Source organism: Capra hircus, chromosome 12, assembly GCF_001704415.2.
Source record: "Capra hircus breed San Clemente chromosome 12, ASM170441v1, whole genome shotgun sequence".
Taxonomy (NCBI): Eukaryota; Metazoa; Chordata; class Mammalia; order Artiodactyla; family Bovidae; genus Capra; species Capra hircus.
The window spans coordinates 13,749,738-13,762,648 of NC_030819.1; the positions used below are offsets into that span (position 1 = coordinate 13,749,738).

General features: G+C 38.5%; 1 protein-coding gene across 1 annotated transcript in view; it reads left to right on the plus strand.

The window, feature by feature from the left end:
- Positions 1-12,911, plus strand: part of LOC108637249 (multidrug resistance-associated protein 4-like) — a 121,177-nt gene that overhangs the window by 79,488 nt on the left and 28,778 nt on the right. The window contains 1 exon segment of the mRNA XM_018056291.1: positions 12,288-12,377. Coding sequence (XP_017911780.1) covers positions 12,288-12,377 — 90 coding nt within the window.

A 12,911-nucleotide genomic window follows, 5' to 3' on the forward strand; every position in this document is an offset into this window, starting at 1 on the left:
CTATTAGATTCATGACTTGTAGTTACAGTAGAAAATAAATGAGTTTAGATTCCCAAGTTTTATGTTTTGATGGTACTCATCTCTTAAATGGCCAAGTAAGATTAGTTCGTAGAAATAAAGAGCATGCCTATAAAGTTCTTTCATTTCCTTTGATACGAAGCTTTATAAACATACCGTGCCTTATTTTTAAAACTTCTTAATAGGAAAAAGTTGTATGCTTGTATACATAAAATAGCTCAATAAATAAAGAAACAACATTAGAAAATCCTTAGCTCTGCCAGTAGTGTTTGGGAGCACATCTGAGCAAACACTAAACATACCTTTACATCAACATGGTTTGGTTCTGTTCTGTTTATTTCCATCCTTCCTTTGAGCATGTTCAATGTACACACTCCAGAGAGCATCCTTAAAAAATAGTGCCAAGTTTGTATACATGTAGACTCTCTATATGTCTTTGTCTCCAAGGTACAATATTGGTTGATAAAAGAGGAAGTATCTGTAGAGAACCTGCAATGTGCAAAGGTTTCCAGGAAATCATTCCAGAGGCAGCCAGAGATAGAATGTTTGTGTAGACCGAGTGTCAGCGTGACCCAACAATTTTATTCCTGCTCTTCCTCAAAGGACTTTGAGGCCTTGATGACATCACTCAGCTTCTAGACTTCAGTGTCCTCATCTTTTAACCAGGTCTGGGAATCATTGCCACACAGATTTGTTGTGAAGATGTATCTGGGCTTCCCAAGTGGTGTTAGTGTTACAGGACCTGCCTGCCAATGCAGGAGACAGAAGACATGCAGGTTCAATCCCTTGGTCAGGAAGATCTGCTGGAGGAGGGCACAGCAACTCACTCCAGTATTCTTGACTGGAAGATCCCTTGGACAGATGAGCCTGGTGAGCTACAATCCATGGGGTCACAAAGAGTCTGACATGACTGAAGCGACTTAGCACACACAACTGGGTGAGATAAGGTTTGTGCCCATTTCTGGTTCTTGGGAATGCCCAGTCATCAGGATCTGTTATTATTCTTAATGATTGGGTTACTGGCCTTTGGATATTATTTCTCCTGAAGTAAAAAGAAAGAGTAATACTTTCCGGAATGACTTTACTCTTTAATTTATCTTATGTGTTCATGATGCTTGGTGATTTTCTTTATATTTATTGTTTACAATATAAACTAAATTGTTTATATGCATATAAACAGTAGAGCAAAGAAACAAAAATCAAAAAAAACACAATAGGAATTTGTGGGAAGGCGTAACAGAGAAATGTATCTAACATTTGCACCAAAAGCAAGAAGAGGGAATAACACTGTTTTGTACTTTGATTTCATGTTCCCCTCCCAGCAGCTTCTTTGCTAACCACGACCTTGTACACATTGTTACTTACCAGTCCTCCACCAAGACCTCTGGCCTTTTTTCTCAGCCCTCCCCACACTCTTGGCTATTTTCTTCCTCTCTTTGAGGATCTCCTTGAGGATACAGAAATCTCTCTCTCATTTCTGCTCCTCTCTACTTATTACAGTCCCTGACAAATTATGAGTACTGATAAGAATTCCTCATGTTTTTGAAATCATTAACATATTTTAACCCCTTATTCTACTATTTCCTGCTTAATCCTCACAATTCTGTTTTTATCCTTACCTGACAGATTTAACAACTGAGGCCTTAGGGGCTTGTCCCACTTATCAAGTAAGCGGCAGAGCCAGGAGTCAGATTTTGTGTGTGTCTGATTATTTTTTCACAGTGTTTCAACTGTATAGCAAAGTAGTAGTGTGTATTTCTTAAGCACAGATTTTTAACTTATCCTTCTCCTCCACTCTCCCCTTTGGTAACAATTAGTTTGTTTTCTATGTTTGTGAATCTGTTTCTGTGTTGTAAATAAGTTCATTTCTATCAATTTTTAAGAGTCCACATATAAGTGATCTCATATGATATTTGTCTTTCTCTGCCTGACTTATTTCACTTAATCTCATAATCTCTAGGTTCATCCATGTTGCTGCAAATGGCAATATTCATTCTTTTTATGACTGAATAACATTCCTCTGTGTGTGTGTGTGTGTGTGTGTGTGTGTGTGTACATCATATCTTTATCCATTCATCTGTCCATGAACATATCTTGGGTATTGTAAGTAAAACAGTTGTGAAAACTGGAGTGCATGTATCTTTTCAAATTAGGGTTTTTATGTTTTCCAGATATTTGCTGAGGAGGGGAATTGCTGGATTACCCAGTAACTCTTTTTCAATTTCTTAAGGAATTTCCATATTGTTTTCCATAACAGCTGCACCAATTTACATTTCCGCCAACAGTGTAGGAGGGTCCCCTTTGCTCCACACCCTCTCCAGCATTTATTATTTATAGACGTTAAATGATGGTCATTCTAACCAGTGTGAGGTGATACTTCATTGTAGTTTTGATCTACATTTCTCTAATAATTAGTGACTATAAAGAAAACTGAACACAGAAGAATTGATGCTTTTGAACTGTGATGTTCAAGAATACTCTTAAGAGTCCTTTGGACTGCAAGGAGATCAAACCAGTCAATCCTAAAGGAAATCAGTCCTGAATATTCATTGGAATAACTGATGTTGAAGCTGAAGTTCCAATAATTTAGCCTCCTGATATGAAGAACTGACTCCTTAGAAAAGACCCTGATGTTGGGAAAAATTGAAGGCGGGAGGAAAAGGGGACATCAGAGGATGAGATGGTTGGATGGCATCACCAACTTGATGGACATGAGTTTGAGCAAGCTCTGGGAGTTGATGATGGATACAGAAGCCTGGCGTGCTGCAGTTCATGGGGTCTCAAAGAGTTGGACATGACTGAGTGACTGAACTGAATCATTAGTGACGCTGAGTATCTTTTTATGGGTCTGTTGACCGTCTGTATGTCTTTGGAGAAATGTCTATTTAGGACTTCTTCACATTTTTTGATTAGGTATATTGTTTCTTTGATATTGAGCTGTATAAGCCATTGTTTATACAGATATTGACTGTATTTATGTAGAGTAGAAACAAAGTATCAGAAAGAGAAATTAAGGAAACAATCCCATTGACATCACATCAAAGAAAAAAAAACAAAAACTTGGAATAAACCTGCCTAAGGAGGTAAAAGGCCTGTATACGAAACCTGTAAGACAGTGATGAAAGTAATTGAAGACGATACAAACAGATGAAAAGATAAACTGTATTGTTGGATTGAAAGATTCAGTATTGTTCAGAATAACCATACTACCCAAGACAATTTACAGAGTCAATGCAATCTCTTATCAAATTGCTAGTGGCATTTTTCACAAAACTAGAACAAAATTTTATTTTATTTTTTTTGAAATTTGCACGAAAACAGAAAAGACTGCAAATAGCCAAAACAATCTTGAGAAAGAAGAACACAGCTGGAGGAATCACAGTCTCTGATTTCAGACTATTCTACAAAGTTACAGTGATGAAAAAGTATGTTACTTTCACAGAAACTAGACACATGGATTAATGCAACAGGATAGAAAACCCAGAAATAAACCCATGTGCTTATGATCAATTAATCAAAGACAAAAGAGGTAACAATGTGTAATAAAGAAAAGGCAATCTCTTCAATAAATAGTTTGGGGAAATATGCATGACTGCATGTAAAAGAAATAATTAGAACATTCTCTAATATCATATAAAAAATAAAAATGAATAAATGAGCAAAGACTGTGAGACAAGATTCTTAGTAAGACAAGATCTTAGAGGAAAACATAGGCAGAATACTCTTGACATAAATCACAGCACTAATTTTTGGATCTAATCCCTAAAGTAATGGAAGCAAAAGCAAAAACAAATAAATGTGACCTGGTTAAATTTAAAAGAATTTGTAGTACAAAGGAAACCATTAAAAAAAAAAGCCTATGGAAAAGAAGAAAATATTTGCAAATGATGTGATCACCAATGTATTAATTTCCAAAATATGCTAATAAGATTCCAAATAAATTTAAAGAGATTCCCAACTCCAGAGGCTGAGAAGCAAATTACTCTGCCTGCGCAAGACTTCAGGTGGCTGTTGACTGTAGTCCTGATAGAACTGCTTCATATCATGATTTCATGTGCATGCATGTGCACACACACACACACACACACACACACATATACACGTATACCCAGAGGAAAAAAATGTCACAAAACAACATTCCTATTGCTCTGTGCTCTGATATTTTTTGTGATGCCAGTTCTATTCTACTTCATATAAAAGATAAAATGATGATGACAAGGCACAAAATTAATTTCATAATCCACTGACTACATCTGAAATTTGACAAACAGAGTCCCTGCCTTTCCCCCTGTTGGGCTGGGCTCCTGGTCCATGTTAGCATCACATCAGGAACTTTATTGTTGTTTCAGATTTCACAGCAACCCTGCAAGGCTAACCCTAGTTTCCAGTAAGGGAAATGTCTTGGAAAGATAAATAATTTACTCTGAGTTTAATAACTAATGAGAAGTTGAATCAGAACTTAGAACTGACTCTATTTTTTTTTTTCAATAAGTGTTAAACTGAATGATGTTCTCATGAGCTATTTTCCCTAAAACATAACAAAAGTTTATATGGATGGAGCAAAGCCAGAAGATATGAGTCCTCCTATTGTGTGTCTCATTTGGAGAATATCAGTTTTGAAATGGGTTTAGTCATTTATATGTTATGGACTAATAAGTGTCAGGAGAAGATACTCAAAATCTTACCCCTCTCCAGCCAAGAGCCCTTTGTTTTTACAGTGTCTTGCAGGCTCAGAGATGGAGAAAGGCTGTTGGTTTGGTTACTTGAAGTTAACTTGTCTGTGCACAGAAAACGTGCACCCTTTCTCCACTCAAATGAGCAGCAAGCAGTGATGCTTGTGTGTCAACACCCTGATTTAGGCAACCTAGGAAGCTGAGAGCAGACTCTACAGAAGGGGGAGCCCAGTGCTGTTTCTTTGAGTTGCCCCACTTAGGTAAGCCAGGCCCATATCATGTTCCCTGAATCCCTTTTACCCATGATCCTGGGAACAGCAGCAAGCTTCTTGGGTCATGTTTCTCTCTCTTTCCCAGGGTTATCCCCATCACTGTTGATCCTGCCATGAACAGGTTAGAACTAGGGGAGATGGGATAGCAGCAAGGACTGGGTAGGAATCAAAAACAGGCGAGTGGGGGCATAAACCATCAGTCCTCGGGGGAACTTTCAAAGATGAATACTGTGTTCTTAAGAAGTATTCCTCAATTTGTGTTCAGAATCTCAGGAAAAAGCCAAAATGAAAGCTTTTCCTAAATAATTTCCTTAAACACAAGAGGTAGCTAAAGTGTATGAGTCCTTTGTGCTCAAGATCTGAAGTAGTTAAGTATATTCCCCAGGAAGAACGTCAGTTGAGACGTTATATTCAGGGAGTAGCTGCTAACTTGAAAGGACCTGGGTAATAAAGGAAAGGTGGAGAAGAGAAGGGCGAGGAATACTGGGGATCAGCCTCCCCTTACCTCGCCAGTTGTTTGTGTAAATGTCATAGATAACAGCTAAAGGATGAGAAATCCCCTGCACATGGGAATCTTGAGTTCAGTTCACTTCAGTCACTCAGTCGTGTCCGACTCTTTGCGACCCCATGGACTGCAGCATGCCAGGCCTACCTGTCCAACACCAACTCCCAGAGTTTCCCCAAACTTGTGTCCATTGAGGCATTGATGCCATCCAGCCATCTCATTCTCTATCATCCCCTTCTCCTCCTGCCTTCAATTTTCCCCAGCTTCAGGGTCTTTTCCAACGAGTCAGCCCTTCACATCAGGTTGCCAAAGTATTGGAGTTTCAACTTCAGCATCAGCCCTTCCAATGAACACTCAGGCCTGATCTCCTTTAGGATGGATTGGCTGGATCTCCTTGCAGTCCAGGGGACTCTCAAGAGTCTTCTCCAACACCACAGTTCAAAAGCATCAATTCTTCGTCACTAAGTTTTCTTTATAGTCCAACTCTCACATCCATACATGACTAATGGAAAAACCATAGCCTTGACTAGATTAGACGGACTTTGTTGGCAAAGTAACATCTCTGCTTTTTAATATGCTGTCTAGCTTGGTTATAACTTTCCTTCCAAGGAGTCAGTGTCTTAATTTCATGGCTGCAGTCACCATCTGCAGTGATTTTTTTTTTGTCATCTGCAGTGATTTTAGAGCCCTAAAAGATAAAGCCTGTCACTATTTCCACTGTTTTCCCATCTATTTGCCATGAAGTGATGGGACCAGATGCCGTGATCTTAGTTTTCTGAATGTTGAGCTTTAGGCCAAGGTTTTCACTCTCCTCTTTCATTTTCATCAGGAGGCTCTTTAGTTCCTCTTCACTTTCTGCCATAAAGGTGGTGTCATCTGCATATCTGAGGTTATTGATATTTCTCCCGGCAAACTTGATTCCAGCCTGTGCTTCATCCAGCCCAGCATTTCTCATGTTGTACTATGCATATAAGTTAAATAAGCAGGGTGACAATATACAGCCTTGATGTACTCCTTTTCCTATTTGGAACCCGTCTGTTGTTCCATGTCCAGTTCTAACTGTTGTTTCCTGACCTGCATACAGATTTCTCAAGAGGCAGGTAAGGTGGTCTGGTATTCCCACCTCTTTTAGAATTATCCACAGTTTATTGTGATCCACACAGTCAAAGGCTTTGGCATAGTCAATGAAGCAGAAAGAGATCTTTTCCTGGAAATCTCTTAGTTTGTCAATAATGCAGCAGATGTTGGCAATTTGATCTCTGCTTCCTCTGCCTTTTCTAAAACCAGTTTGAACATTTGGAATTTCATGGTTCACATATGGTTGAAGCCTGTCTTGAAGAATTTTGAGCATTGCATTACTAGTATATGAGATGAGTGCAATTGTGTGGTAGTTTGAGCATTCTTTGGCATTACCTTTCTTTGGGATTGGAATGAAAACTGACCCTTTCCAGGCCTGTGGCCACTGCTGAGTTTTCCAAATTTACCTGCATATTGAGTGCAGCACATTCACAGCATCATATTTTAGCATTCGAATTAGCTCAGCTGGAATTCCATCACCTCCACTAGCTTTGTTCATAGTGACGCTTCCTAAGGCCCACTTGACTTCATATTCCAGGATGTCTGGCTCTAGATTAGTGATCACACCATCGTGATTATCTTGGTCGTGAAGATCTTTTTTGTACAGTTCTTCTGTGTATTCTTGCCACCTCTTCTTAATATCTTCTGCTTCCATTAGGTCCATACCATTTCTGTCCTTTATTGAGCCCATCTTTGCATGAAGTGTAACCTTCGTATCTCTAATTTTCTTGAGGAGATCTCTAGTCTTTCCCACTCTATTGTTTTCCTCTATTTCTTTGCACTGATCTCTGAGGAAGGCTTTCTTATCTTTCCTTGCTATTCTTTGGAACTTTGCATTAAAATGGGTCTATCTTCCCTTTTCTCCTTTGCTTTTGGCTTCTCTTCTTTTCACAGCTATTTGTAAGTCCTCCTCAGACAGTCATCATGCTCTTTTGCATTTCTTTTTCTTGGGGATGGTCTTGATCCCTGTCTCCTGTACAATGTCTTGACCCTCTTTCCATAGTTCATCAGGCACTTGTCTATCAGATCTAGTCCCTTAAATCTGTTTCTCACTTCCACTGTATAATTGTAAGGGATTTGGTTTAGGTCATACCTGAATGGTCTAGTGGTTTTCCCTACTACCTTCAGTTTCAGTCTGAATTTGGCAATAAGGAGTTCATGATCTGAGCCATAGCCAGCTCCTGGTCTTGTTTTTGCTGAGTGTATAGAGCTTCTCCATCTTTAGCTATAAAGAATATAATCAATCTGATTTCAGGGTGGCTCATCGGGTGATGTCCATGTGTAGAGTCTTCTCTTGTGTTGTTGGAAGAGGATGTTTGCTATGACCAGTGTGTTTGCTTGGCAAAACTCTGTTAGCCTTTGCCTTGCTTCATGCTGTACTCCAAGGCCAAATTTGCCTGTACTCCAGGTGTTTCTTGACTTCCTACTTTTTCATTCCAGCCCCCTATAATGAAAAGGACATCTTTTTTGGGTGTGTGTTCTAAAAGGTCTTGTAGGTCTTCATAGAACCATTCAACATCAGCTTCTTCAGCATTACTGGTCAGGGCAAAGAGTTGGATTGCTGTGATATTGCATGCTTTTCCATGGAAATGAACAGAGATCATTCTGTCATTTTTGATATTGCATCCAAGTACTGTGTTTCACAGTCTTCTGTTGACCATGATGGCTATTCCATTTCTTCTAAGGGATTCTTGCCCACAGCAGTAGATATGATGGTCGTCTGAGTTAAATTCACCTGTTGCAGTCCATTTTAGTTCGCTGATTTTTTTTTTTAGTTTTTAATTTTTTTAATTTTAAAATCTTTAATTCTTACATGCATTCCCAAACATGAACCCCCTTCCCACCTCCCTCCCCATAACATCTCTCTGGGTCATCCCCATGCACCAGCCCCAAGCATGCTGTATCCTGCGTCAGACATAGACTGGCGATTCAATTCTTACATGATAGTATACATGATAGAATGCCATTCTCCCAAATCATCCCACCCTCTCCCTCTCCCTCTCCCTCTGAGTCCAAAAGTCCGTCATACACATCTGTCTTTTTTCCTGTCTTGCATACAGGGTCGTCATTGCCATCTTCCTAAATTCCATATATATGTGTTAGTATACTGTATTGGTGTTTTTCTTTCTGGCTTACTTCACTCTGTATAATCGGCTCCAGTTTCATCCATCTCATCAGAACTGATTCAAATGTATTCTTTTTAACGGCTGAGTAATACTCCATTGTGTATATGTACCACAGCTTTCTCATCCATTCATCTGCCAATGGACATCTAGGTTGTTTCCATGTCCTGGCTATTGTAAACAGTGCTGCGATGAACATTGGGGTACATGTGTCTCTTTCAATTCTGGTTTCCTCGGTGTGTATGCCCAGAAGTGGGATTGCTGGGTCATAAGGTAGTTCTATTTGCAATTTTTTAAGGAATCTCCAGACTGTTCTCCATAGTGGCTGTACTAGTTTGCATTCCCACCAACAGAGTAGGAGGGTTCACTTTTCTCCACCCCCTCTCCAGCATTTATTGCTTGCAGATTTTTGGATCGCAGCCATTCTGACTGGTGTGAAGTGGTACCTCATTGTGGTTTTGATTTGCATTTCTCTAATAATGAGTGATGTTGAGCATCTTTTCATGTGTTTGTTAGCCATCCGTATGTCTTCTTTGGAGAAATGTCTATTTAGTTCTTTGGCCCATTTTTTGATTGGGTCATTTATTTTTCTGGAATTGAGCTTCATAAGTTGCTTGTATATTTTTGAGATTAGTTGTTTGTCAGTTGCTTCATTTGCTATTATTTTCTCCCATTCAGAAGGCTGTCTTTTCACCTTGCTTATGGTTTCCTTTGTTGTGCAGAAGCTTTTAATTTTAATTAGATCCCATTTGTTTATTTTTTGCTTTTATTTCCAGAATTCTGGGAGGTGGATCATAGAGGATCCTGCTGTGATTTATGTCTGAGAGTGTTTTGCCTATGTTCTCCTCTAGGAGTTTTATAGTTTCTGGTCTTACATTTAGATCTTTAATCCATTTTGAGTTTATTTTTGTGTATGGTGTTAGAAAGTGATCTAGTTTCATTCTTTTACAAGTGGTTGACCAGTTTTCCCAGCACCACTTGTTAAAGAGATTGTCTTTACTCCATTGTATATTCTTGCCTCCTTTGTCAAAGATAAGGTGTCCATAGGTGTGTGGATTTATCTCTGGGCTTTCTATTTTGTTCCATTGATCTATATGTCTGTCTTTGTGCCAGTACCATACTGTCTTGATGACTGTGGCTTTGTAGTAGAGCCTGAAGTCAGGCAAGTTGATTCCTCCAGTTCCATTCTTCTTTCTCAAGATTGCTTTGGCTATTCGAGGTTTTTTGTATTTCCATACAAATCTTGAAATTATTTGTTCTAGTTCTGTGAAAAATGTGGCTGGTAGCTTGATAGGGATTGCATTGAATTTGTAAATTGCTTTGGGTAGTATACTCATTTTCACTATATTGATTCTTCCGATCCATGAACATGGTATATTTCTCCATTTATTAGTGTCCTCTTTGATTTCTTTCATCAGTGTTTTATAGTTTTCTATATATAGGTCTTTAGTTTCTTTAGGTAGATATATTCCTAAGTATTTTATTCTTTTCGTTGCAATGGTGAATGGAATTGTTTCCTTAATTTCTTTTTCTACGTTCTCATTATTCGTGTATAGGAATGCAAGGGATTTCTGTCTGCAGATGACATGATCCTCTACATGGAAAACCCTAAAGACTCCACCAGAAAATTACTAGAGCTAATCAATGAATATAGTAAAGTTGCAGGATATAAAATCAACACATAGTTCGCTGATTTTTAAAATGTCGATGTTCACTCTTGCCATCTCCTGTTGGACCACTTCCAATGTGCCTTGATTCATGGATCTAACATTCCAGGTTCCTATGGAATATTACTCTTTACAGCATTGGACCTTGCTTTTATCACCAGTCACATCCAGTCTTAAGGTTGAAAAGTACAAAGAGTAAAAAGTTTTTTATAAAAATTTGAAGTAGAATGATGGTTATTCCCCTGACAAGGAACTCTTACTATTGCTTAGATGGTTGTTAAGTCTTTGATCCAAAATGCAAGAGTTTTAAGAGCGTCTTTAAATTTGTTTATCTGGATTTTTCCATTCAATTCAGTAATCATCTTGAAATGTCATATGTCCAGTGATTTTTAATGCTTTATAGGCTTATCAGTCACTTAATCAACTTTATGCAAATGAAGCTCCCTACATAGTATATTTTTAATTTTGGATTTTCCTTAGGGATATATCTCTTTTGATGGCACAGTGTCCTGTGCCTTCTGCATTCATTTCTCGATCACTAGACTTAAATCTGAGATAAGAGGGAAAGAAGGTATGGGAGGCTCCTTGAGTGTCATTCTTCATCATGACTAGGGATGTCTTCTTCATCTTTCTTCTCAGGCTTTTGTGAAGTGAGGAGGAAAGTCCAGCCCCAAGGCCAGGCAGTATTTTGAGGCTGGTGATTCCGAGCAGTTCTGGGCACTTGTGGAAGCGTCAAGTCTCCTCTTGTTCCCACGTGTGCCTCCCCTTTTTCTGCCCACTTCACTGAAGGGAGCCAGTTGGGCTCTTCTCTGCTGCTCATATTCTTATAGCCTGGTTTACTAGAGCCTTCCAGAAGAAAATGTAAATTGGCTACATGATCTTATGTACTAGATTTTCTCTTGAAACTCAGGAGGCATATATTTCCAGCATGAAAGTGATAGTGAAGTCGCTCAGTCATGTCCGACTCTTTCCGATCCCATAGACCGTAGTCTACCCGGCTCCTCTGTCCATGGGATTCACCAGGCAAGAATATTGAAGTGGGTTGCCATTTCCTTCTCCAGGGGTCTTCCTGACCCAGGGATCAAACCCAGATCTCCTGCATTGCAGGCAGATGCTTTACCCTCCGTGCCACCAGGGAAGCCCACATTTCCGGTGTGGCTCCTCCCAAAGTAGGTGAATAGGAAAAACTGTTTAAATAATTTTGCTATGGCTCATGTCACAGTGGGTTTCCAGGCCCTCTTGGCCTTGCAGTTAGTAATGATGTTCTTTGAGGCAGGTCATGCTGACACATAGGTGAGAGAACAAGGGGACCAGCTGATACCTAATCAGAGGAGATCTCTCCATGGAGAGAGGTGCATCAGACCCCAGGAGCTGATGTTCTCTTTGCACATGTGGGGAAGTTCATTTCACACATGTGGAGAGATTCCAGATCCTAGAAGACAGTCTGACCAGTGGAGAAAATAGCCGACTTTATTCTTCATTGTCAATGTGTAAATATTGAATGGTTTTGCTTTGAAGCACAAACTTCAACTAATCATGCAGTTGGTATTTCCCAGTAATACCAGGATTGACAGTTAATTTATGTAGATCTTGAAAGTTTCCCATGTAATTGTATCCTCAGTTTGTGTGTGTGTCTAAGTAGATATTTATTACCACAATGGCAATTAAAAAAAAATCAAATCTTCATTTCTCTTTCTTAATTTTTTTAAGATAAAAATACTTCTTCAATACTTTCTTCTTTTAGTGTTTAATAGTTCAGAGGATATTTTGCAGCATACTTTGTACAATGGAAAATTATTTTAAAGATATTGTTTTGTAAACATACATTTGCAACTTTAATATTAATGATTGCACTGAATTTTGGTATTTTGTATTTTCATTCTTTTCTATAAGCATTGGTTTAAAATGAAAAGAGATTAAGATAATAACATTCACTATTTTGTGGTATTTAGGAACCTGTGTTATTCACTGGAACAGTGAGGAAAAATCTGGATCCCTTTAATGAGTATTTGGAGGAGGAACTGTGGAATGTCTTAGAAGAGGTAATTTATGCAATGTAATTAATTTATTAGCATCAGTATCTGTGTGTGTTCATTTATAGCATTGCAGGTAATTAAGAGAAGCTTATCATTTTATCTGACTTTGTTTACCTTCTAAGAGAACAGTGATGAGATGGGTGCACTTAAAATGTGTGTATTGATAATGAAAACCAACAATATAATTCCTCATATTTTCATTTTAGCTTTTTGTATAGAACCCCAAGCAACTAGATGCATTATTTTGTCCTCAGCAGAACATTAAACTAGACATTAAAACTGTGGGGTCAAATTCTATGAGTGACCTAGTAAATTAATTACCCTAATTACCCCTCCAATATTCATTTTATTCCTCTGGCCTTAGGGGATATCTAAGTGGAGACACTAGTTTTTCATTATAACTGAAAGATAAACAAGATCATACCAATAAGATGCTGTGAAGTTTCATAAGAAAGTGTTTATAAAAGTAAGTTATATAGTTGGAATGTGATGATGGTTACTTATTTATGATTATATCATTTTAATATTGCAGCATGAATA